At 37.9% G+C, this 27,419-nt stretch overlaps 1 protein-coding gene across 4 annotated transcripts in view; it reads left to right on the plus strand.

Moving 5' to 3' along the window:
• LOC149083151 (uncharacterized) overlaps positions 1 to 27,419 on the plus strand; it is a 105,780-nt gene that overhangs the window by 58,147 nt on the left and 20,214 nt on the right. For 2 of the 4 annotated variants that reach the window (XM_089236304.1, XM_089236303.1), the window contains exons 2-6: positions 904 to 1,125; positions 7,935 to 8,008; positions 9,187 to 9,265; positions 10,901 to 11,067; positions 11,181 to 11,354. In XM_089236304.1, coding sequence (XP_089092430.1) covers positions 904 to 1,125; positions 7,935 to 8,008; positions 9,187 to 9,265; positions 10,901 to 11,067; positions 11,181 to 11,354 — 716 coding nt within the window. Of the gene's footprint in view, positions 1 to 903; positions 1,126 to 7,934; positions 8,009 to 9,186; positions 9,275 to 10,900; positions 11,068 to 11,180; positions 11,355 to 27,419 lie in introns of all 4 variants that reach the window. The other 2 variants (XM_089236301.1, XM_089236302.1) reach the window with 1 other exon arrangement.

The following is a 27,419-nucleotide window of genomic DNA, read 5'->3' on the forward strand; positions in this document are numbered from 1 at the left end:
GATCTCTACAAATCATAAATAGTAATCAGTAAACAAAACTATTTCACGAAAAAACATTCAAATGACTTGTGACCATATTTAATTGAGGAAAATACTGGGAACTGGGATCTCAAATACGGTAAAATATGGGACATTTTCGACCGTCTTCGAAAACGTAGCCATAAGTCAGAAAAATCACCAATTGTTGTACAAATTGCTGAAAAAACGTTGAACTTGACAATATGTGAGATGGATGCTTATATTTCTAGCTAATAATTATATCATAGTATAACTTATAAAATTATAAAAACGCTGTTTATCCACGATTTTATTACAAATTCAAATAAGTAGCGTTGAACAAATGAGAGAAATGTATGAAAAAAAGTCGACACAACCAAAAATACATGAATGGCCCGTTATACGGGAGGCAGATGATCCGTCGAATTGTTTCGTACATTTTACTGGTCCTTGGGTTCATAAAGGTTGAGAACCCCTGATCTAAGGGAAGAAATTGTCTATCTCTTCTGTATCTTAATATATGGTAGAACATTCACCCAGACTGTGAGTGGTTGATGGTTCGATTCCCCCACAGAGGAAGGTGAATTTTCTTTCCGAAGTTCATCTTCACTTTTCATCCATGCAATTGCCCTTTGCACAAACAAACACAAAAAAACTTTCTATATGGTGTGAAACTTGACCTCTTCGATAGGAAAATTAATGAAACATAATCGGGAGGAAATTGCCATCAAGATGTATAGGGACAACATTCCGGATCCCCCGGAAAAAATTGGCTCTATATACGAAGGTGGCCGTTCGGAGAGATTTCACTGTAGGTTGAGATGTTTTTATTATGCGAAAAAAAGAGAGAAATGAGAAAACGTGACCGTCTAAATCAGTTTTTAAAATATTGTTATATATTTGCAGTCGGAGGTTTGCCCAAAGTCAGTGCGACGGTGAAAAAGGTCTCGCCACCAACGGTTCCCGATCTTGTCATCCAGGTCCCGGTTCCGACGAAACGTAACAGCTTCAAGGGCGGAAACATCGGCGTTTTCAACGGCGATCGTCACTTCGGAGATTTGACGTCGGACTTTGACGAAACTGATCACCAACCGCCGTTCATCAAGAATTCTAGATTCAATATCGACGGTAAGTTTATTTGTTCTCTGTTGAAATTATGTAGAAAAACTCAGATTTCGCTCTTTCTCGCGTTCATAACATTAGATTAACGTGACTACGAGAGCTGTGGGTTAAAGGTATTCATATGTATGTAAGGTACATACACAGAGGTAAGTGGAACCGCGTTTTTCATTAGTGCAAATTGAAGCTAGCACCTACGTTGGAGAATTCAACGAAACTTGTAAGAATATGGCAGCAGGTTTTTTGAGTCATGCTTTTAATAGGGATAATGTTTTAAACTTATTTTCTGCATGTTCCTTTTTTTTTTTAAGATTAGTTTCATTTTTAGTTTGCGAAGGGCTCCACTTGCTTCGATGAGTGAAGCAAGTGAGGAGGGAGGGGCAAGTCAAAAATTCTTTTGAATCATGGGTCTCAAACATTTTATTATTCTGGTATACAAAGGTAATTGACAACCTTAGTGTGCAGAAAACTCACAATGTAATAACCCCCCCCCCCCCAATAAATATTAACCGACATTATATGCGACAAATGAGTAGGGAAATGTGTGAGTTTTCCCAGACTATCAAACTTGAAAGGTGAAGGAAATGGCCGAATTTCATCACTTCTGATTGTACGTTTTTCTTGAATGTTTGACCGTTGAAAGGTGGGTGCAGTGCACCGATTCCCCCAAATTTTGGTTCCCGACGAGTTTTCACTTCGGTTAGTTGCACAACAAACATCTTTACTGACTTTTTATTTTTGAGGTTGACAAGAACCCAGTCACGAACATTTGCTTCTGGAATGATTTTTATTACTACATCTATGAAGTTTTGTTCGTCCTCTATTTCTCGACACTCATCTTTTAGGTTTCAATCATATATATTGCTGTCCCGCCCCTAGAGGCATACAGCGGGTTCTGAAGTTCAATATTTCAATCAATCCCTCTCAGCACAAAGAGTCCAATTTTCTCAGAGATGTCTAAAAATACACATATATATATATATATATATATATATATATATATATATATATATACACACACACACACACATACACACATATATATATATATATTTTTTGGCTATTTAAGCTTCCCATTTATTCCATTCCATTTCCCCCCCCCCCTTCCGTTTACTTCAACTCTATATCAAAAAAACAACGAATAAAAGTAAAATTACATCCAAATCAATTGCACAACAATAAGCAAAACAAGTAAATAAATAAAAATAAATAACAAAGAATGGGGGAATATGAAAATCAGGGCTTCGACAAAATATAGATCATAATTCCGGACCGGAGCTTCCAATTAACAAATCGCCGGAAACAATATTAAAGATACGGAAGATCACACGAGACTATACGGTTACAAAAACACCATCAAAGCGAACAGCCTGTTCGCGAGGAAAAATAAATAAATAAAATAATAAAATACATAAAAATAATAACAATCTCCTCAGCTTTTGGGGTTTTATAAAGAAAAGAAAGATTATCCACTAATTATCATCTTTTAGGTTTATTGGAGAAGCCTCGGCTGACTCAGGAGCTTCGTCCCTTTCTTCAGTTTCTTACCGCAATTGATAAAACCAATGCAAGTAGGTACGGGATTTAGCGTAAATTCATTGGGCAACACTTGCCTCAACATAGGAATAACGCGAGGAAAGTTCAACCCTCTTAATTACTACTTTCCCTAAAGAGCTACCCTTATTACTTATTTCATTAAAATGACAAATTAAACAATGAGAAAGGAAGAAGTTGTGTCGCCAAAATATTAATAGTAGGCAGACCCGAAGCCAGAAATTTCGTTCAGAGGGGGTCCAAAGTGGTCGAATAATAGATTTGGCCATGTTTTCTCCTTTTTTCAGTCATTTTCTCACATTTCGGGGGGGAAGCAGACCTCCCAAGTCCCCCCTCCTGTCAATTTGCACTTTCTTTATAAACGGCTGAAATGGAAACAGCACAACAAGTAGCAACATGATCACAAATCTAACTTCTCCATATGAAGTCTCCTTGTAAGAGCAGCTATCGCACCGAGCACATTTTGACTGAAAAATAGAGTAAATATATAAAAGAGGAAAATTCCGCCAGAAACCATTTCCGGAAACTGAATTTTACAAATCATATTAGGTTTCACTTACCCTGAGTTTTCACTTTCCTCAGTGTACCTTGTATAGATAATCTAATTATTTTTTTATGAACCATAGCAAATAGATTATTAAATGGCAAAACCATGAGGAAAATTCTTTTTTTATTTTAGTCATGGAAATGTCAATTAGATAAAATGTATACTCATTAGCGTTTACATCAATTCCTTCAACCTCTTTTGTCCTCTACGGTAATGAGTTGAAACTCTCTTGATATCAGTCGCCATAGCCAAACAGGAACATTATAATACACTTCTCGACCCACATACAATTCGCCTTTGAGTGGTTTCATGGCGTTATTGAAAACACTTCTGAAGAATATTATTTTTCCAAGTATTTTCACATGCCAAAAATATCATCTCTATAATCTCCGGGAACGTCAAAATAGTCGCGAACAACGTCGAGCGGGAAAAATGATAGACTGTTGTGTAAAGCATCTCGGTTATTTCTTGGATGAGTCCTAAGAAAAAAGACGCGTCGAAGAAAGAGAAAGAGCTTTTTTCGCATTCTTCTTGTTATGCTTGCTCTCTTTCCTTCGGTTGAAGAGGAGACGCACTTGAAATCTTGAACTGACAAGTGGCGATTTCATATACGAATCAGTGCATCCCATGTATATAAAAGGGAATACCACTTACTGTATTTGCGTAAGCGGTGGCTCCAGACGTCTCAGTAGCCTTCCCACTTCTACCACTTCTTCTCTTCGGTTATCATTATTTTGACATTGTCAATAAATGATAGATGTCGTCTCCGAACTTGTGAGAAAACAGAATGGAGATTGATGGCACAAATAACATGAAGGTCCCTAAGAGGAATGTTAACAAGGTGTATGTGTGGTCAGAGTAATAGCATGTAGTAGTAGTGGCACGAATACAGCTCAGCTTTCAACGTCCACTTCTCACTGTTACTAATCTTACGAGAACTTTTTCCGATTCATCTAGGGATTCACAAAATATTTATATTCTTGGCACCTTGCCAATCACTGGCATTATAATTGTTATTTGGTAATCGAGCGAATTTATTTTTCCTAGAATGATATTTAATCGTTAATAGACACTAGGGAATGTCTTAAAAAAGTACACATTTCGGAAATAAATATTTCACTTCGTATAAAAGGGCGAAAGATCAGAATTTTTTTTATACATTTATTTTTTCTTCTCACTCTTCTTACAACATTAATTTCGCCATGCTTGCAGAATTCCCCCTCCCCCCCATTCTATACCCTGGTAAGAAAGCCGCCTTTTAATGGGCAAAAAATAAGAAAAATCATTTTGACGTGGCAGTGGATTGATCCGTTCCACTAACACACGTCGTCTCTGGAGGAAGCGAAAGGAACGGATGTAGTATGTGTGTATTAATTCTTCTCTCTCGGTGAATTTGGCTTCTAAAAGAAGACCGAAGTAATCGGGTGAACGCAATTCTTTTTTTTCCACAGCGAATTTCTTTCTTTTTTTTCCTCTCCCGTTGCAGTTTTTTGGCGTTAATATATCGCCGGAATAAAAGGAAAAGAGTTAACTCGGTTTTTATCCGTAAATTCTTTTTCGAACATCGTAATGTCTCCCCAGGAATTTTCTCTCCCGGCTCGGCTCGAATCTCGGCACAAAAAAGAAAAAAAAAAAGATTCTTTTTGGAATGAAAAAGCTTTGGTCTTTCTTTTCCAGTATTTGAAAAACAAAGAAAATGCGTTTGAATTTTTCTTCGTGTTTAAAAAAAAAACTCGAACGCCTTTTATGTGCATACGCTTCCATTTTTCGAATTCATTTTGGTGCTTTTAATGTGTGCTAATGGTTTGGTGAGAAGAGGAGAAACAGCCATTAAAGAACCAAAAGGGAAACAAAAACTTTAAAAAAAAGAGGCGAACGTTCAAAAATTTCTGTTATATAAATAGGGCGACAGTACTGTCTTGGTTGTTTTTTTTTTAATACGGAAAAACACGCCTTGTTTTGTTTCATATATATAGTTTCTTTAATTTCATTCAAATACGGATTAGAAAAAAAGGAGGCAAATATCAGCTGGAACTTAATTTTTATGAGAGATTTTTTTTCCCCTTCCAGTTTTATCCCAAGGTTTATATCAACGGTTTGATTAAGAATACTTCCAGTGGTACGATCGATTGTTATAGTTTATACAAGATTCCTCGGAAGACTGGTGATATTTTTTGGAGGTGATGATTATAAGGAAGAAAATTCATCACTGCCCCCACGGGGACACGAACCCCGATCTCTCGTTTGCCGGACCAGTGCTCTACCATCAGCGCAATGTCCGGGCAGAGATGAATTTTCTTCCTTGTAATCCTTTTTGAGGGGAGACTTTATAAGCGGAGAGGACATTTCCATATATATATTAGAGTTTATATATATATATCGCCAAGGCTAATTTATTTTCGTATTCTCTTCCCCCCCCCCCCCCAACTTGAGTCAGTCCATAGAATCCTATATTATGCCATAGCTTCTATAGGCTCTATTGCATCGCCTCCCAGGGGGGACGATACAGGTCGTCCCCGTTTAAACGAATATCAACGGTTCCAGCACATAACATCCGATTAAGCGGGGTGGGGGGACAATTCAATTTGCCGTTTCGTAAGAAAAGTTTATAAAGTGTCTTGTGTATAGTTTGCAATGTTTCAAACATCAAATTGTTTATTTATTTACATTATTTGTGAATGGCAGACCGGCACTTACATCATAAAGAGAAAAAAAAGACACAAAAAATAAACAAATAAGTAGACAAACGAATAAAATAAACAAGTAAAATAAACAAAAAAATTAAATAAAAATATTCTACAGCTATTGAAAGAGGTGTATATAAAATTACTTAAAAGAACGCAATTGATGCGTTAAAACCACAACTACATAACAATAGCTGATTAAGAAATGATAAAAACAGAGGAATTTCTTCGCAAAAAAATAAAAAATAAATGTTTTGCCGTCATTCGTGTAACCATGCTTTTGAAGCAGAAACGTTTTCAAAAACCTTGGAGATTTCTTTTGCTTTTTGTCTAATCATACCGCCATTGATTTTTAGCTTCTGGCAGCTTGAAACCATTGTAATACAAATTAGTCAACGCCATCGAAATTAGATTTTCTCTTATATTTTCTGATCAAGCTTCCGTTCTTTCGCCAATCTTGTGCAATTTCATTAAAATGTTTCTTAATGCTTGAAACCTCAGCTTGAAAAACTTCATACAGTTTAATAATTTTACTTTGATTATTTGTTTTCATTTTTTATTGCATCCAAAACTTTTCATTTATTGCACTAACTCGAAATTCTTCTTTTCGCGGACATTTTTCTGAACTTCAAGATATTGCACTGTAGCACGGCTTTTGCGCAAATTTTTAAGAATTTTTTAAACAGATTTCGAGTAGCAGCAAGTTCCAACGCCTTCTGCAGATTTTTTGAGATTTTTGCTTCCATCGGAAAAAGTTAGCGTCCTCTATTGGTGTAATTGAGAGTAAAAATAAAATAATTAAATGTACTGTGAAGATAGCTTAGACCAGTGTGTCTCAAAGTGTGCGTCGAGGCTCCTAGGGGAGTCGCGGTGAGCTGGAGGTATTGATTGATGTGCCTATTTATGCTTTAAGGTGGTTATTTTATATGGTAAAATATCTGCCCAACTATTATGATGAACCATGGAGAGGGAGAAACCCATTACAAGGGAGCGAGAGTGGTTTTGATGTCTTGCCGGTTAACATGTTTTCCATAAAAAATATAATGTACGTAGTGGTTAATACAGTGAGGCCTCAATGTTACGATACTCTGCGGACCAAGAAAAAATGTTGTAGAGAGGACATCGTTATATATCGAGAGGTAACATTAGAGTGAAGACATCTCTAAATAATACGTGAAAAATATCGTTGTGGAGGAATTTAGCGTTATATCTGGTATCGTTGTAGCGAGGTTTCACTGTACATATTTACAGTTGTCGTGCAAATCATAATATTCGATTAAGCGAGAAAAAGTTTTTCAAATTATTACATTGAGCGGGAATTTAAACATTGCCTCTGTGGGAGAAATTTTGGTTACAGAGGATTTTATCTGTTTAAGCAGGGTATCAGTTTACCCGGTACCCGACTAAGCGGGAGCGACTGTATTTCCCAGTTTTAGGAAACATTGATTTACAAGGTGGTTTACAACTCGTGGTCTTTATGATAATTATTACCGTAGTTTATCTTTAGTCAGGGTTTTTGAAATAATATTAGGGAAAAAATCGAACTTTTAAGGATTTTCCCAAAATATTGTGGATTATGTAATAGTGAAATTTTTATTAACTTTTTTTTTAACCCCCATAATTCCGAACTTTCGTCTAGGGTATCTATCGTTACTAGAAACGACGGCCGAGCTCGACTTCTGCCAATTAATTAGTCATTAGTTTGGAACGTGGTTTGTTGGTGACAGAAGGCGTTGGCTTGTGACTTGCTGCTACTCGTAATCTGTTTAAAGATCGAAAATAAATAACCGAAAAAGGTTTTTTTTTTTCTTTAATTTTGCGTTGTTTAGGGTGGAATTTCATTTACTTCACGATAATTAACTCAACTGTTCAAAGCGAGTGCCTAATTACTCGGTGTCATACCCTCTTCACTCCCCTCTATTTGTTTGATTAACGACGTTTCGCAGACTTGAAGTCGACTGTTTTGTTTCTCTATCTATATAACATCACCTTATAAAAGTTTTTAAACTCGATTGGGTGTGATTTTTCCATAGGTGATTGCTATACACAGCCTCAGGACTTCCCCATGAAGCGAATGACTGGATCAGGAGCTGGCTCCAATGGACAGGTGCGTATGTCATGCATTAGTGTGCTTTGAGGGGGAGGGAGAATAAAAATATTTATTTTATTTAAAAAAATAATTAAGGTTGGTATTCATCGACGTGGCTTAAACCAACCTTTAAGAGAATGCGGGCCATTCCATCGGTTTGAGAACGTGTCGTGGGCCACTTGAGTGATCTGTAGATATGTCGCGGGCCACTTTAGTGATCTGGCAATGTGCCGTGGTAATGGTCCCCCACAATGGGTTGGCTGGCAGAGCTCCAGTTCGGAAGCCCCCATAAATCCACCATAGAAGGTGCCCGTGAAAAGTCTGACTTAGGGCCTGGCCAAAAATCCCAGCCTAGTGGCCCTGCTATAGTGTATGGGGCCATGGCCACGTTCCACTTAAGTCATGTTGAAGTGTGCCGTGGGCCTCTTGAGTGATCTGGAACTGTGCCGCGGGTAACATAAGTGATGTGGAACTGCACCACGGGCCGCTAAAGTAGCTACTCTGGAAGTTGCCTCACGTCAGTGATCTGTAAATGTGTCGTGGGTTACTTAAGTGATCCGTAAATGTGCCTCGAATCTCTTTAATGATCTGGAAATGTGTTGCAGGTCACTCAATATGATCTGTAAATACGCCGCGGGTCACTTAAGTGATGTGGAAGTGCACCACAGGTCACTTAAGTGGTCTGTAAATGTATGGCTCGGTTGATTTTTACAAAACTAGGTTTGGGGTCGCTGGCCACGTCAGATCAATCGGAGGGCCACTTTTGGCCCGCGGCCATAGGTTGGGCATATAACTATAGTCAGAATGTTTGGATATATGAGATCAACACGGATTGGGGTTAACTTCAAGTTTTTATCTCCTGTCCAAAAATTGTGACTAAGGTTAAACCGTCGGCGAATACAACCGTGAATATGTAGTAATTGCCCTGCATTTAAAAACCAGGTGCATATCAGGGCTGAAAAAATCTCCAAAAATTTACGTGCGACCTACTGGGCACGCGACTTAGAATAATATATGCCCGAATCAATATTTTATATACCAACGTCAGACACGTGATTAAAAAAAACACACACACACATGCTTGGTCGAAAATTTTATATGCCCGGTCGATAGCTTGTCCAGCCTTGATGTATATTTATATACCACAGAAAAAGCCAGTTGTTGCCTAAATAGGTATCTTTTTTAATAATTTTCAGATCCACCTCGCCCATGTAATTGTGCATAGTCAGCCTGATACGCCAACTGAATGCTCGAATGCGCCGAGCCTTATAAAAGGTAACCTCAGTAAGTTTGAAAATTGTTTTTTTCGCCGAATATAGTTGTTATACTATTAGGATTTCATTTGTAGGCCTACATACAATAACACATTCTCTTAAGGAAATTTTAATGGTTTTATATAGGGTATATCGAGCTTCTGATTTCTAATCTGGCGTTGGTTTTGGTTTTGTCAGATTGGCTCTATTTTTTGAGATAAAATAAAAATTAAATTTCTCTCAGTAATAATTATATAAGAAGCATACAAATTACATTGCTGAGAATATGCATTATCCCAAAATTAATGCGGCAAAATCAATGCTAAATTCAGAATCAGTGTTCCAAAATGACTCTAAAATCACTGAAATATCTTTTCCAATGACTTACTGTATTTATTTAAAACGCGTAGTTTCAGTGTGATGTGTATGCCTTTTATATGATATTGCCATTGAGAAATTTAATTTTCCCTTTGTCTCAAAACCTGGAGTCAATCTGAGGAAATAGATGCCAGACTGTGAATCAGCAGCCAAAATATACCCTAAAATCACTGAAATGTCTTTGAGAACAAAATCAGTGTTGAGCAGTGTAATTTTTGGTTCCTGTGTCGGTAGTTTCATTTTTATTCACATGTGTACATATTTAGGATCCGTACTCATTAATATGAATTCTGTGTGTTTTATTATTATGAGGTTGAACTAATGATTTGGAGAGTGTATATGACAATGCACTTGTCATCAAGAGTCTTCTGAAACGGTAATAGATGATCAAGCGGGACCATCAGAGTTCATTTCAACATGAAGTATTGAAGGCAACTTGGCAGATTTTAGCAGTGGGAAAAAAAACTACAAGGAGCATCTGTGAGGAAAGGACCCATCAAACTGACAGGAGAAGGCATTCCAATTGTCATGAATGCTTGCTTTAATCTCGTTAGAAAACATTAAAATGACGGTGTAGCATGTAACCAGTGTAATCACGAAAATTGGTTTTTTTTCACTCACATAAATTTCCTTGAGTCTGTTTGTATTTGATTAATTAAATCAATCCATTTGTTATCATAAATTTCAGCAACGTTTTCCCCCGTAAAATCGTAAGTTTACCTTAATTCAGTGTTTCTCAAAATTTACGTCGCGGATCCTAGAGGTGTCGCGATGAGCTAGATATGCAGTCGAATCCCGTTATAATGAACGCCAAGATACCGAAGGAATCACTTCGTTATAACGAAATTTCGTTATAAAAGAATTCCAGGTTACCTAGCATTGTCCCTACGTAAATTTATTTGGGGGATAAAAAAAGTGTTCGTTAAAACGAGATTTTCGCTATAACGATATTCGTTAAAACTGGATTCGACTGTATTAATTTCTGTACCTATTTTTGCTTTGAAGTGGTTTTTTTATAAGTGAAAATATATATCTACTAAACTATGCTGATGAACCATAAATTGGGCAAGGGACAAGGGCTGGTGACAAAAATTTGAGAACCACTGCTTTAATTTATGCACACAGTGTATGTTATTTAAAATTACGATGGAACTGCTTACTATTTCAATAAAACAATCTGCCCTTTTCCACATAGGGAAGGTACCTACAATATGCTTACAATTATTTTAACTGAGGTAAAAGTAATGGTAAAGTTCACCGTCTTTGCACTCTCTTCCAGGTCGTCACATAAGCGGCACTCAAGTTTCTCTAGAGGACCAAGGCATAGATGTCAGCAGTCCAGGAAGACACAGTCCCGGTGGTAGCAGTGGGGGCAGCAGCGTCTCCAGGCATTCTCTTTCTAGCTTGGACAGCGGCAGAGCTTCGGCTCCAGGTTCTGACGGAAAGGTAATCATCTTCTTCCGTACCCGAAATTTTTCGCTCAAGAATTTTGAAGGAGAGCTATGTGCTTCATTTGCATAGATATTACGAAATTCGACTGCATTCTTTTCTTATTTCAGGTCGTCAACCGCCGCCTGTCCGTGCACAGTTACGGCGATCCAAGCAACGCCGGTTCTCCTCAGAGGAGGTCTTACCACAGTTCTTCGTCAAGTCTAGCTAGCACCGGAGAAGAGCACGTCACGGTCGTCGGGCAGGGTCCCAACGTAGCTGAAATGGTCCTTCACGGTCTTCCGGTATGTCAATAAAATCAAATTCTTACCGGTTCATAAATTTTCGTTCGCAAACCCTCTGAATACAGGTAATTGATGTGTGAATAAAACTATTTCGATGAGATATTGTGTCATTGACTAGCTCTCGTCATATTTCGACTGAGAGCGCTCCTCATTCCAGGGATTTTCTGAAAGGCTGTTTTTGTCACTCATGTTTTCTCAATCGCTAAGTTAGAAGTCAGATAACAGTATCTAATGCCAACTCTATGACACGCTGATTGTTTGTTTTCTCCAACAAAATATTCCAACGCAACTTATCTCTTCGGGAGGGAAGTTAAATGGTAGTAAATTGCCTCAATGGCGATGGACCATCTTAAAGAAAATAGCGTTCCATCTAAACGGAAAGAATCACTAGCTAAAACATGTGATCACAACACAATAAAATACGACTCTTATGATGCATAATTTCAAATTATTAAGATATTTTTTATATCTTATCCTTTTATTTCTTGAACCAGAAGCCTTAGCAATTACATTGCTTCATTTTGTTTTATTAAAGTGAACAGTATTAAAGTTTTTGTGGTCGTTATTCGTATAACGAGAAAAAGTGTTTTGGGCCTTTAAAGATCACAATTCGCAATGAAAATTTTTTTTTAGGAAAATTAGACCAATAAGGCGTTATATATATATGTTTCGTCGGAAGAAATTCTCTCCGCAGCGGCAACGATTCAATGTTCTTTTTTAACAAAAGAAAAAAAATAATAAAATCCTTAAAAAGAGGGATGGTGTCATTAAAAATATTTCTGGCGGGAAGTTCTTTGGCAGGTTGTCTTTTGGAATCGAACTTTCGACAGCAACATTTCGTTTCTATCGAAAGAACAAACGGATTATCTTTGACATTTGATCATTTCTTCCTTCTAGCTACCGATCTCCTCTGAACTGGAAGAAATTTCATAAAACTTCTTCATAAATGCTAGTTGACGATCTTGCTCAAAGAGGTATTTTTGTCGTTGTCGTTCAAAACCTAAAGCATATTACTTTGCTAAGACGATAATGACCCTGTCTCATGAATAAAGTTTTTACATTCTTACCATCTTTTCAAATAATTCAATAGGAAGAAGCGTCCATTGAAAATAAAAAGGGAAACCAACTGTGGCAATACGAATTTTTCTCGCATTATTTGACCATTACCTTGATTTTTCTTTATCTTATTAATCGAATACTTGAAATGCCTGATTGCTGTGTCAGTCTGCAGTGAATTCTCTTCACATAGGCTGTTCGATTGAAACGGATATTTTCGAAATTTTCCTACGGAAAAACATAGTGGTTAAAGACTTGATTTATCTTGCGTTGTGGTGTTTGTTTTTCCCCCTCTGTCTGCAAAAGAGTTTCGAAAAATATCCACGAAGGCATATAATCCATAGCCATGTTTTCCTGACCGGGCATAATCATATTCAATTTAGAAAACTAACCTCTATAATTGATAGCCCAAGTTCTGGCTGTCGGCCTTGTCTCCATCCATCATCTCTTTACGCGGATAGAAGAGATCCCGTGGTGCAACTGGAATATATAGGTGTTCTCCTGCCTCCGGGAGATATCGCTGGGCCTCTGGAATTTTCCTAAAGTCTCGTTGATGGATTGGGAAAGCATTCGCCCTGACCGAGAGAAAAGTAGAAGCGGACCACTTGCGCATGCCATATAAGTTTCTCCTCCTCCCCCACTCTACTCCCAAGAATATTTCTCTCCTTTAGTGTAAAGCTTGTTTTCCCAGCACCGTATTTATATCTAACGGCTTTTGACGTTTTTTCCTTTCTCCCGCATCGTGATATGCATATCGAAGGCCTCTAAAACATTTAATTACTATGCGTTGTTCTGTATCTCCAGCGCGCACAACGAGAGGTATTGCGAGTAATTTCCTAGCATATTATGTTTAGCAGTATTCGTTCTTCCCATCCGTCTGGGTTCTCACGACAAAAGTGAAAATTACTTTCTAGCATCTTCAAAACGATTGGGAAAACTTTCGAAGTCGTTTATTGCGAATTTCGCTGGAACTTTAGCGAAGCACTTGACTATTAGTACTGTATCAGTAGTATTCTTACTCATTAGGCTGCTTCGGTTATGCGTAAGTTCGTTCATTACGTGTACGAGGAGAATAGACCGCAAATTTCTTCAATTCTGATCCGATTAGGAATTCTTACGCATTTCTTACTCTTTAAGTGAATCAAATTTGACCGATTTCAGTGTTAGTCCAATTTCCCCGATAGATGTCCGATGTTTCCCATGTAGTCCAAAGTCGATAAAACTTTCTCTTAATTAATACAAAAAAGAAGAAAACCCTACGATAAAGGTAAAACGCAGGAAAATTACGAATTCCTTTGGTGTTTCAACACTCTATAAGTATCGCTAATACATCCTACCATATCAAAGGATGGTTGTAGGTGTCGCGAGTTCGATACACGTTCAGTCCTTGCCAAAATCTCTCCTGACACATATGTACAACAGAAACGGTGCCAAAACGCGCGCAACACCTTTCTATTGCTGGAAGTTCTTACACCAAGCTTACACTAAAAGGAAAAACCTTCCAGAATCGACTACAAACGGTCCAATCAGCCGTAGTGTGCAGAAAAATTGAGTGGTCAAAAATTACCAAATGCCAATCAAAATACCATATTGAATCAGTGGTTGGCTATGATAATGAAGGAAGCCGTTCACGTCTCTTTCCACAATTGAAGCTTGGTACGTACTGAAGAGTATCTCGATGGAATAATTTTTTTTTGATGCAGCTTCTATCAATACTTTCATTGTTCTAACCATTCGATCATCCTAATGATATTTTTATAGCCATGGGTATCTTCCTCTGCCATCTCCATCGACTTTTTCTTTGGCGCCGTTTTTGGCATCCGTTTCAAACTTTACCACTTGATTTTCCCGCGCTGCTCTTGTGCAGATCGTTGTAATCCCGGAATCCGTCGCCAATTCGTGCAGGGTTTCACTCCTACCGATTACTATACATACTACTCCATTGCTCGCAAGATAGAGAAGCAGGCGGCGACGCCCCTGAGAGAAGTTGAGGAAAATAGCTCTTGTGTGCTTCCTTTGGTGGCCTTTTTTTTTTACTATTCCTTAGAAGAAAGAGGGGCGTGATCCCTTCTAGTGAAATCTCATCTGCATCCGTGCCTTTTTTATATAATACGTCATTATTATTATTTATTTTATTACTCGCTTATATTCTGAGCTACGCAAGAGACGATTCATTCGATCGTGTTCATTGATGTTACGTTTCTAAAATGTAATGCAGATGTTGCTGTGTTTTTTGAACGTCAGATAAAGCACAGCTGTTTGTCCGCGCATCTTTGCTGTTTATCTTGTATGAAGTGTCCGCAAAAATTTATTTTTTTTGTCCTCTCTAAAGTGAACAGCGACTGCAAGCAAGTTGTTCATTTTTGACAGGAAATATTTTGTTTTTGCATCTTCTCTTCCAACTGATACGTCTTCTCACGTCTTCAACTCCGACCGCTCATAAGAGGGACCTTAGTTATTCAATCGGACAATTCATTCAAGTTCATGCTCGAATGTTACAACCAGGAAGTGGTGCCTTAGTTCATGGTATTTGTATGCTTTAACGAAGCTGTTACAAGAAGGGGGGAAAAAACAAGTACGTTATTAGAGATATTCGATTACGCATGATACGATTTTTTGTGTGTTGCAAGCCTTAAATATCCCGTATCTTAAGAGAAGTAAACCCACCTGATGCTGGTGATCATCAGTTGACAGTGTTGGATCGATTGCTTATTGATCAATTCCCGTGACAGGAAGATAACAAGAGACACACGCACACAGTTCGAGTTCCTTTCATTCATTCACGTTTCAACTTCCGCGTGCGCTCAGGAATTCCTCCGAATGTTTTGATTGTCTAATGAGTGTCTAATGTGAATGGTCTTCGCTACTACACATTAAGAAGAAAACGGCCTTTAGGAAATGCTGTTCTACGATTCGAGGTTGCGGAAAAATTCGTCTGAGGAAAATCTCCGGTTCTTCGTCGTTATCGTGGGGAGGGTGACGTAGGCCTCGCGATGCTTCGCCAGCAAGCGAATGATGACGACGGCGGGGTGCTCGACCTGAAGAAAGCACCACTGCCGCAAGTTACGCCTCTGCACGACTTCCGCGACATACCCAGAAAACCTGGCGCGTTCAGAGTAAGTTCATTTTCAAGTTACTTGACTTTTCCAGTTTTTTTTTAAATTATATTAAATTTTGCCACCGATTTGTGTTTGCGGTAGTTTTTAAAATCGTTTTGTTTCGCGACTGATAATGTCAAATTCTTTTAATTGTTTCTTCGCAAAGAAAATCCGATTTTTATGATTCATTTTAGATTTTCCCTCCTCTTTTGATAGTTTGAATTGCTCAACTAATGTTATTGACGCTTTCATTTGTTCAACTCATTTTTATATTCAACGTTTCTCGCTTAGTAGGACGTATTTTCGTGGTTCCAACCTTCACTAACACTCATCGAGATTTCCCGTTTACAACGTTTTTCCATTATGATTTTTTTTTTTTTTAAAAAACGTTATTCACTGTTTTTTCTGACACAAACGGAGGGAAGGAAGCTTTTCTACTTATCAATCCAAGCAAAACGTATTCGCAGAACCTTATTATGATGCTATGAGGTTGCTTGTCTTTGTTTAATGAATCGAATACAGATATATAATCGAATCCCGTTATAACAAACTCCAAGAGACCAGAGAAATCGCTTCGTAATAACGAAATTTCGTTTAAAGGAATTCCAGATTTTTACATTGTCCCTGTGTAAACTTACCTGGGGGCAGGCCCGTCATTTCGGAGGGGTCGGGGGACCGTTGCCCCCTGGCTTTTGAAAATACACTAAAAATGTTACATACATATATATATATATATATATATTCACATACATACATTGAGTGCTTGTTTTTTGCCCCCCCCCCCGGAAAAAGTTGAAATGACGGCCCTGTCTGGGGGGGATTAGAAATGTAAAACGAGGTTTTCGCTGTAACGGTATTCGTTAAAATCAGAATCAACTATATTTCTTTAAGATGTCGTTGGATAATTTCTTTCGATGGCAAAGTGACTCCTATCCATAGCCATTTCGTGGACTGGGGAAAAGAGTGAAAAGCGTGCACGAATCGGAGCGAAAGAGGAAACTGTTTCTCATGAATATTAATATGTGATCCATCACTTGTTTCGCCCTTACTACAACAGGAGGGAGAAGCCTTATAAGAAATTTCCCCTGACGTGAAACTCGACAAAACCCTCCTTTCCGCTTACATTTGGATTTTTTCCCCCTTGTCTGCCCCAGTGACTAAGATCCCCAATTTTGATTCCCCATGATTTGTGCCAGGTTTACTTGAATTATGAAAAACTGGAGAGAGAGAATTCCCAAAAGTTTTCTTTTTCTTTACTAATTTCCATTTACGTGAAAAATCGTATTATTCGGAGTTGTTTTTCTCATGAGTAGTCTCATTCTATGAGACTACTCATGAGAATAATAAGATTTTTAGTAGTCTAAAATATATTTTTAGTAGTGTTTAGTCTCATAGAATGAGACTATTAGATTCCATCAACCGTGCAGGTTTGTCACAAAAACAGTATGACCTGCATATTAATTCTGGTGAAAGTTTGTTGTGGCTACTTCTGAAGCAATCTGTATATTAGGTTCTAGCAGTGCTCCTCCCGAAGTGGGTAGAATTTCTCCTGGTGGGTGGGGGAATGGTCCAGGGGGCGATAGAAGCTACTAGTTTAACATAGGATCTTATGGGTTCGATTTTGGTTGGGGGCGATGAGAGAAAAAAAATCCTGGAAAAGGGGGCGAGGGAACAAAAAGCTTGGGAAAGGGAATAAGGGTGGGGGGTTGAGAACATATTTTTTTACTCTAAAAAGAGGATGGGGTGGGACAAGTGGGGAATACTCTGCTCTAACGTATTATTTACAACTTGTGGATGCCGTCAACTCCATTATTTGTCTGAAAATATTTACGTGACGGTTCTGTCACACGAGGTCCATTGAAGAATTCCGTCGTTTGTTGGCTGCTAGCTGAAATGTGCCTGTTGTTTCAATATTAACAACTACGTAAAAGGGAATTTTTCCCCACGCATCCATTGGTGACACCTGATTCGTTGAGAGAATTTGTACATTGATTACCGAATTTAATTGTGATTACCCCGTTTTATGGAAGTATCTTGGAGAGGAAAATGTGTTTGTAAGTATCTGAAACATTTCCAAGCTTGAATGACCTCCATATCGATGGCTCTAAAGCGTTTTAGTATTTGATATGAGCGTATTTTTTCCTTTTTTTTTTCCTGCAAAGCTTCCTAACTGATGTAACAACGGTGCTGACATGATCGACATTTCTCTCTCTCTTTTTTTTCTTTTTTTTGAATTGAGAGATTTTTGTGTCCGGAAAAGCTGTGGAAAAGAAAACGGCGTGACAAAGGAAAAGATATGGCGCCCGCTTTCTTTCCGGAAATATTGGAAAAACAATCAGGAAAGCGCCAGGTTTCTGCCAAAGATTTATTGCACATACTGGGCCCTAAAAGAATAACGAAATACTTACCGAACGTTACTTTATATTTTGGTATTTCTCCTTTCATCCTTCCGTGCATTTTTGTATCGTTCAAGGATTTTTCTTAATGTCAATATATACACGCACGCGCGAGATTTGATTTCTTTAGTATATGCTTACAATTGCTTTCTTGATTAATTAGCATGAATCTTTCTATGCTCTTTTGTACTGTCTGCATTCTTGGTATTTTTAAGTCAGTGCTAGTAGCACACATACACCAGTTAAATACTTTCATTTTCAAGTAGAATGGCATATTACTGTTTAGAATCACGCCGTTTTCACAAAACGTACTTCATCCAATCCTCTAATTTCTCCGTTAATTTCATTCATGAAGTAAGTTGTTGTGCATGGTTATTCCTTATGCCGTATGAGCGTAGCTTAGTACTTCTACCATATCTGTTGTTGAATAAAATCCTTTTGAAGGAAAAAGTGGGGAGCACATGACTTCTGTCCTTTGCCTGTTGATTTTCAAATTTACTTCAATGTTAGATTTTTGCCAGTTCATGTATCGTTCCTTCTAATCTACACTGGCTTCCAAAAGTTAAGCACGTGATGGCTTATATAACACAACGACCTCTTTTAATCTTGCCCTTCTGGATCTAACGTTTAATAGAACACAAACACGTAATACTCGAGCGTACAGTTCCTTCATGGGGAACCTTTAGCGCACAGTACTGGCAGATATTGTCTTACCAAGTGACGCTGCAGCCATGAATGCAACAGTTGTAGAAGTTTCTCGTTGATTCCGTTTAGCTACCATAGTAATATAACGATTATAGAAACAATTTCAAACAAGTCAAACAGTTGACCGGAGACCTGTGCCTAGTCGACCAAAGGTTACCCACCAATCCCCCAATGATCGGCATATTGCTGTAGTAGCCAAATGGAATCGACAAGTGACCTCCACAATTGTTACATACATAGTTGCAGTTTGCAGCGTTACTTTTTAAGACAATATCTGCCAGTACATGCACTAAAGGCTCCACATGAAAGAACGCCCGAGTACCACGTCTTTGTGTCCCACTAACTGTTCGACCAGCGAAACATTAAAAGAGGTGTCGTTATGTTATATAAGCCGTCGCGTCGCGTGCTTTACTTTTGGAAGCCACCGGGATTATTCCTCATGACATGGTGTCTTCGGTGAAATCTTGTAATTCTTTGTCTTTTTGTAGCAGTAAATTTTTTTCGCATAATTCTCACAACAAAGCATTTGAGCAGGGCAGAACAAATCCCAGGCGCCAGGTCGCCGTGGCGACTAAAAAATTGGTTTGGTGCCTAAAACTTTCTTTATGTAGTTACTTAATAGCAGGCTGAGAGCAGCACAAGGTGTTTGGAATTTATAGCACCATATCTGCCCACATGGAAAAGGGTCACTATGTCCCACAAAAGAAACATTTTTTTGGATCTTTCCCCTTCGGGTAAACATTGTTTTAGCCTCTAAAAATATTTTCTGGTGCCTGCATATATATATATATATATATATATAAATTTTTTTTTGTGATTCGTCCAGCCCTACATTAGGGCCATCTAATAAATACATTTATTCCACTCATATACACACGCAACATGTTCTGGCATACACCGAATCGTTAGAAATTTTTCAGAGTAATATTAACGAGGTCATGTATAATTAGGTAGTAGTAATAGTAAGCAGTTTCGGTGAAATATTATTTTATTAAGTTATAGTCTAGATCCTATATATGTGTGTAATAATTCCTTCCAAGTTGAAAGTAAACGTGGTCATTCTCAATTTTTCGAGTGTTTACTTACATATTCTTTCATGTGGGTAGGGAACTGAATGTATTTTACTCTCCTCCATCAGCGAGAGAGCTTTTGGAGAATAAATGCAGTTAGACCTCCGAATGGCATCATAAGTTATATTATATCTCTTCAGTGGCCTTCTTGGCCACCTGATCCCGAATATCACCTTCCAATACGGCTTTCGTTCGGAGTTCTGCGATTGTGGACCGAAGGCATTACGACTATTCCACCATCATTCTTTCCCAGAACAAGGAAAAAAAATCGATAGCTATAGTGAAAATACACCACGTGCTTTATTCTTTCAGCCTCCATTCGTCTATTCTTTCCTGCCTCGTATATTCTCCACACCACTCTCGCAATCTCGTTCGAACTGCAGCAACGTTGCTTCCATGTTTAGTGGCGTTGGGAAAGAAAGTACCCTATGCTTCCTCTTTTCAGCCCTATCTCTAAGTCTCTCCCCCCCCCCCCAATCCCCCAAGAGAAGCTGCAGGGGAAACGGGAGGGAGAGAGAAGTGAAGCTGTACTTTGTGTATAATGTGCTGAAGTTGGTGTGAGAGAAAGAGGAGTGTTGAGAAGTAGGCGGTCTGTTCCGGGATGACGTAATGGGCGTTTCGCTTTGTGCAGTTTTTGAAATGATATGCTATATAGACCTTTTTTTTGTGGGAATTTTTTTTTCTTTTTGTTCACTCATGGAATAAATATATAAAATGCGTTTTTCGTTCTTTTGTGCTAAGTCTTATTTTTTACCGCTTTCATTCCCTGCCCGAATAGCTATATTTCTCCTCACATAATGTGATAGATCGCGAGAATTTTAATTTTGTTTGGGCAGAAAAGTTTTTTGTGGTCTATTTTGAAAGCATAACAAGCAATTACGTGTAAAATAAAGAAAAGGCTTTCTCTCCAAAGCTGACGTATTACAATACATGCTTATACTTATCCCAGGGCTTAAAAAATTGGAAAAAAAATTTGATGCCAACCAAATTTAATTGGCGCCGAACATTTTAATCCCCCGACAAAATCGTTCAGAATAGTGTATTCTGTGACATATCCTGGTGTTAGGAACAGTTTTTCTAGCTAGCAGACAAGTTGACATAATTTCCAATAACCCTTCGTATCCAATAATCCAATGTACTTCGACTTCAACTTAGTTATTACTTATAAAAAATTAGGCGCCAACATCAATTTTTTAGATGATGACCTGGCGCCTGGTATTTGTCAAGCTATGACTTATTCCAAAGGCAGCCGCTGTTTTAGTCTGCCCAATGTAATAAGGGTACATGTTTGTTATGGGGAGGTCATTCCCCCCCCCCCCACCACTCAAATGTCACTTCAGTTCAAAGTTATTTATTGTATATTTTTGCATTTTTTGATTAGCTATCGCTTCCCAATTTTTTGATGTGCGGCGTTGCTTGCTGCAAATTTGAGTTCGTCGTTCGAACTGAGTCAGATTATCATATCTGAAAATTCATTTTGAAAATTCCAAAGTGATATTTCTGGGCTTATTAAACGGCTTTGCATACACACATTTAGTTTTGTGTGCTTATCATCTTTATTCCTCACTCCCGAGATTTATTGTTACAGATTATTACTGCCAGCATACTACAGGGTTCCAAGTCACCTTGAAAGTCAGGGAAATGAAAAATGGTCCGGAAAGGTCAGAGTAAAATGTAAAACGGTATTCTCCCGCATTAGCCGGCATGTCGAGAAATTCGAGTCACACATATTGGGAAAAATTCTTAAATATTTTTATTACAAAAATCTATTGAATTGGCTGAATGTATACTACGATCGGTTTGGACCTCACTTTTCCCTGCGTATCGGCAACGTACCAGACCCAACATTCAAAAAAAGCTATTGTCCCCCCGAGTGGGGGGGGGGGGGGGAGTGGAATTCCTTGAAAGAAAAGGAAACCGAAAAACAGTTCAAGGGTTAAAATTTTTAATTGTATTTCTTTCTTCGGGAATTTTTTTTTTTGGTCAGGGAAATGATCAAGCAGATTTCGCTGGTAACTACTAGTAGCGCTTCGCGGAATGAATTCGATGTCCTTCTTACGTAAAGCAGTTTTCACTGCTTGATAGGTATGCTTGCTAAGCAGGCCACTTTACTGTGTTTTTCGAGATGCGTTGAGCGGGATGGCATGTCGTTCCTTTGTTCCGAGTTGTATACTCGTACGCGATGTCTAAATCTATGTTCCTCAAAGTGAGTGATATCTCACCTTTTTGTGTGTGTGTGAGTGACTGAGTGAGTGAGAGAGAGAGATTAGTGGGACGGTTGCTGAGACCGACCGGAAGAAAGAGAAGCTATTGAAGATCCTATGACTTGGCAATCGGGTGGTGTAAGATTCGGTAAATAATTTTGAAATACAGTGAAACCTCGCTAAAACGATGCTCGATACACCGATGAATCCCTCTATATCGATATTTTTTGAAGATATTTTGAAATCGTTAAAATTATATATATATTTTATACTTCGCTCGGAATATCTTTCAATATATTTTTTGAACTCCTTACGTATTTTAGTTCTTCCAAGGACGTCTAATAATATCGGTAGTCGATACCACCTGATCATCGAAAGCGTTGAAGTTTTTGGGTATCGCTATTTTTTGTGTGATATACCAAAGTGTTTTGCGATAAACCTCTTTACAGGGGCAATACACGCATATCACAATGGATTTTGTTTTTAACTAATTAATTAGTTTTTTGTGGCAAAGCGCATTTTTTGGTGGTACTAATAACGTCGATTTAGAAAAGATGACAACACCGTTCATTTGGTGGCACATAATAATAATGTTGCCTCTCAGTATAACGATAATCCCTCTACAACGGTATTTTTTATTGGTCCGCAGAATATCGTTATATCGAGGTTTCCCGAACTCTGATCTAAAGCAACAAGATATCTAGACTACGCGTTATGTAATGAATAATTTAAAGCACGTGTTTTTAAATCACGGGTGCCTTTATGAAAAAACCGTATAACACTTTGGAAAAATAAATAAACGATTGAGAACAGATACATTAGCTCAAAATAGTGGTTTATTCTTAGAAAACTAAATTTGGACATTTTTTTGCATTTCTTTTGTCGTTTTGAAATGTATTCTTTATGACGTGGAAAAACTAGAAATCAAATGTCTAAAGTCAATCATGATTTCTGTAAAAAAAATACATCTTGTATTTATAGATTTAATTACGCTTATTTTATTATACCTATACTCATATGCATTTTATTCATCGCATTTCACGAGTAAATAAAAAAATTGAAATTAAAAATGTGAGAGAGGAAAATGAACTGAAATTCGATCGAAATGTACGCCATTCCATCAGGAATTATGATTTTATTTTTTTCCCCCTTTTTTTGAAAGAGTTCGGTTTTGAATGAGACTGTGCGAATTGACGTTGGATGAATCCGTTGTTTTAATTAAGAAATAAACAAGAGAAAAGGATTTCGAAATTATTCATATAAGTTTATTCTAAGCAATTCGAATTCTTCTTTGCATATGAAAAGGGAGGAGGAGGCAAAAGGCATTCTCTGGGAGAAAAAGTATGGTTTTGCATGCTAATCGCTCCCTATGCTACTTTTTTTTCGCTCGATTTTCATTTTAAAAGTCGTGTTGATCTTGTGGAGGAGAGAGATCATAAATAGAGTTGAGAGAGGAAGGGAGGCATCTCTAATTATGCTATATAGAAAGGAAAAAAGTCTCGCCATTTATGAGAGGCTATTTTCCACCACACAGAGAAAATCTCTGCTGTGTATGCGTGAAGCGCATCAAAGAAAGAGGCGAGATAGAAAGGATTTTGTTTGGTAAAGAGGGGACTTTTGAGGTGATTTCGTGAGCAGAGATCCCGCTCTTTGTTCGTCCTCCCTGCTCCTTTAATGTACTATTTGGCACGCGATGTGCCGCTTCTTCTGAGTCGATACCAGTTAAGCGCACGAGTAAAAGAGACGCCTCTGAACAGCGGAAAATAAAACTCGCTCTCATTTTAAATACATATATATTAAGCGGTTTTTAAAGCTCTGCCCATTTTCAGTTACCGTAATGGCTGCCCCATTATGCGACCTGCTTTTGCTGAGACTAGTTAGCGAATGACTCTTCCCACCATTCTTGTGGATGGGAAACGTGAGACTCGTGGTTTGAGGTAGAAATTTTTGTCCCCCACCGCTGTCGAGCGAAATTGTATTGTTTTCAAGGTTATTTTGAGGTTGGTTGTATGTGGACCATTTGGTTGGTTGTTGTGGACCATTAATTTTTCTTTTGCTTAATTTGAGGGTTCAAAAAGTAGAGTAGTCATTAAAAACTTCTGTCTGGGTGGTAAAACTGATTTTGTATTTACTACTTTATAGTCTTGGACAGTGACTACTTCACCAAACACCAACTCTGGCCATATCGCTATATTGCAATTTACTGCCATTAGTGAGATGGGTTGGAAGTGAAGGCGCTGTCTATCGGTGGTCGCCTCGAGTTCGTTAGGGAAAATATCTTATCTATATCCTCCCTTGGGTTCGAACCCGGGACCCAGACAACAACCTTCACGATGGTAGACGAGTATCTTACCACCATGCCACTCGGGCAAGTTGGACAGTGACTAACATTCATCATTCAAAATTATAGTCCACATTTTGTGTATAGGTTGAACAACAGTTTGCATTACAAAGCAGATGGATACATAGGCACATTCTAGGTTTGGTGATTCCGATGCTACCCAATAGCATTCAATTGTCTTCTGTATTTTTATAGCATGCAGAGGCGTAAATAATATTTACAATGCTCAGCAAACAGCTAGATATGAAAGTGCTTCGTTTGTAAAAAATTATTACACTTGTATTGAACAGTAAAATGTGAACAAATCCCTTTTAAAAAAGGATGGACAACACAGTAAAACCATCCAGTTCACTTTGACTCATTTACATCAGACTTTGTAATTTATACATTTTGCACTATGCTTTTGAAAGTGGTCTCGAAGGAGCGTTATCCTTAAAAAACGCACCTGTCTTCCTAATTTGCTGTGTGTATTGTCGAAGAGAGCTGACAGACTGGACTGTGGAAGACTCCAAAAAATAATGTAATATATATTGGGAGGAGAGACAGAAAAGATTTATCTGTGGTTGCTGGTACAGTGATGTAGCCAAAAATTGTTTTTGTTACCAAGTCATCTCTGTCATTTTGCTTTAGCTCGAGTCAAGCTTAGGTATGTTTAGTAACTATCATTTAATAAAATTTTGTTGTAGTAAAGAAATTTTTTTTCTAGGGATTTCTTTATTATTTTTATGCTATGATTATGTTGTCTGGATGCTATAAGGATACACCAGTGGTTATGCTTGATCACCAATCGTCTCGATATAAAGAAAGTTTGATTAAATTTCATTACATTTATCACTTTTACCGGTGATTATTCATAATTCCCAGATAAAGTTTAATAATTTTTTTTTTTAATATGGAAGAAATTATAACCTCTCTTAATCATTAAACTTTAATGAAGAGAAGAAAGGTTATAATGGTTTAATAAACCAATTAATTATTTTTACCAGTACATGGTGCGTGCATTAAATAATAGCGTGCATATCAACACATATTTTGAAATAAAAATTAAATTAAATTGTGAAGAAAAGAAATAAACGTTCATGACAATAGCAGTTATGTCGGCTTTCTTCACACGTGCTCAAACAAAACCAACATTACCATTCGGAATCAGCATCCTGGGCCATAGTTATGTTCAGTTAATCAAGTAATTAATTGACGGATTATCATATTTATCAATAAGAGCTTGAGATTATACATAATCACCGTTCAGTATGATAAATTCTCGATTTATGAACAAAATTTCACAAATTAGAGTTTGCCTGATTTTGCAGTCCGTTATCGAGAGTGTTCGCTAACGGGGAGTGAAATACATTAAAGCCCTATTCCACGGGACCGGAGATCCGAAAAATGTCCGTTAACGGGATATGTCCGCTAACGGACTACTACTGCTGCATGATCTGACCACCCTATTTTGACCAGCGAGGTTTCGCTGTTTTATTGGTGACGGCCTGCTGGATTTTGTTTATGGCGCACTCACAGCGAACCGTTCCTATTGTTGCTCAACCGTGTCACTCCTCGAAACCATCTTTTGATTTTTCTTCATCTTCGTTTACTAGGAAAAATCGCTTTAAAAAATGAAAAAAGTTGAAAACCCCGAGTAGGATGGATGAATGTCGTAATAAAGTCGTCACATCTTGTACGGTTCGGGAGAGAGAAATTGTGTGGACATAATAATGTGGCTCCTTTCAAAAAGTCGTAAAAACTCATCGAATCGACTGTCCGACGTCATTTCAGTTGATGGCGTCGTAAAACCTTATCGTTTTATCTTGAAAAATCCTGATCTCTCAACTCAGGGGGTCCTCCCACTTTCCCCCTCGATTATATCAGTACATCGCATAACGTTGCAATCCTTCCTCCCTCGCTGTGGAAGCCATTATTGTTCGGTAAACTGGCACTCTAGCCAGCTCAATTACCCTCTTTGATTTCTCGCCTCTGCTGGTGTACGTTTCGGTTTTCTTCTTATACATATATACATACATAAGACGAGAGAATGTTGATAGGTCTTCATCAGTTTAATAACGTCAATCAATATCTTTTTTTTTTTCCAGTTCATATTTTTTTCGTGTAATGCATTTGAATTTCCATCCTACTTTCTGCCATTAATTTTCCTACGGGAGACATGATGAGATAGGGATATGATTTCATCCAACTTTGCTGGCTTTTAAATGTTATGACTATACATACGTTAAAAAAAATGATTTTCGAGAAAAGAATTGATGTGGATCGAGAAGAATGGCAAACATTTTCCAAGTATATCCAGTGATAACATTTAGTACTATTTTTGGGGAATTTATTATTTTAAGTTACATGTCCAGCTGGACATGTGAATTTTTTGCTATTTGGCCATCCCTGTTTTCTACACTTAACCTTTTAAGTGGTACAGCAAGAGTCACTGAACTCCCTTCAAAATGTCATATCTCTTTGATGAAGTAGGCTTTCTCCCGATTTTCAGCAGATGCAAAGTGGGGGGGGGGGCGCACATAGGAAAAAGTGTTTCACTGGGAAACTAGCTTAACAAAATGTCTGGGCTTGTCAATGCTAAAATAAGAGGCTTTAAAGGAGGCGAGATATCTCGTCAGTGCCACACAAAGGGTTAATCAAACAGTACTGAATACTCATTGTTTTTTCCCCTCAGATGTCTTTTAAGGCAAAAAAAATAATAATAAAAATAAAGTATTGCAATAAGTAAATATGGATGATTAGAACACATGATTGAGCAAAAAAAATAACTAGGACTCTCAGATGAACCCAAGACCCGTTTTTGACTTCGGGGTGGGGTTCCTTAACAAAGCAGGCGTTAAGGAGTTTCAATTTTTAGATCAGAGATTTTTAGCCGGTCAGTAAAAACAATTCTTTGTGTAAATTTGGAATCTCTGAGCAAAACCATACTTATCCGTGTGGAATCTGGCCCAGGATGAACCTCAGAATCCAGCCTCTAATTGAATAATCTGAATCCACCGTTATAGTTGAAAATTAATTTCAACACAGTTGCAATATAATATATTTTTTCAAGCTCAAAGGACTGGTACACAAAACTCAAATTTGTTGTAGGGCATCTTTTCCGCTCGTGGACACATTTCTTTTGGAATTACTTTTTCGGGCCGTTGAAGAACTAATATTTGTTGCCTGTCAAACGAATGACATCGAGGAAAAACA

Source organism: Pholcus phalangioides, unplaced genomic scaffold (genome assembly GCF_987345545.1).
Source record: "Pholcus phalangioides strain wild (caught in Gottingen) unplaced genomic scaffold, Ppha-v1.0 ptg000009l_1, whole genome shotgun sequence".
Taxonomy (NCBI): Eukaryota; Metazoa; Arthropoda; class Arachnida; order Araneae; family Pholcidae; genus Pholcus; species Pholcus phalangioides.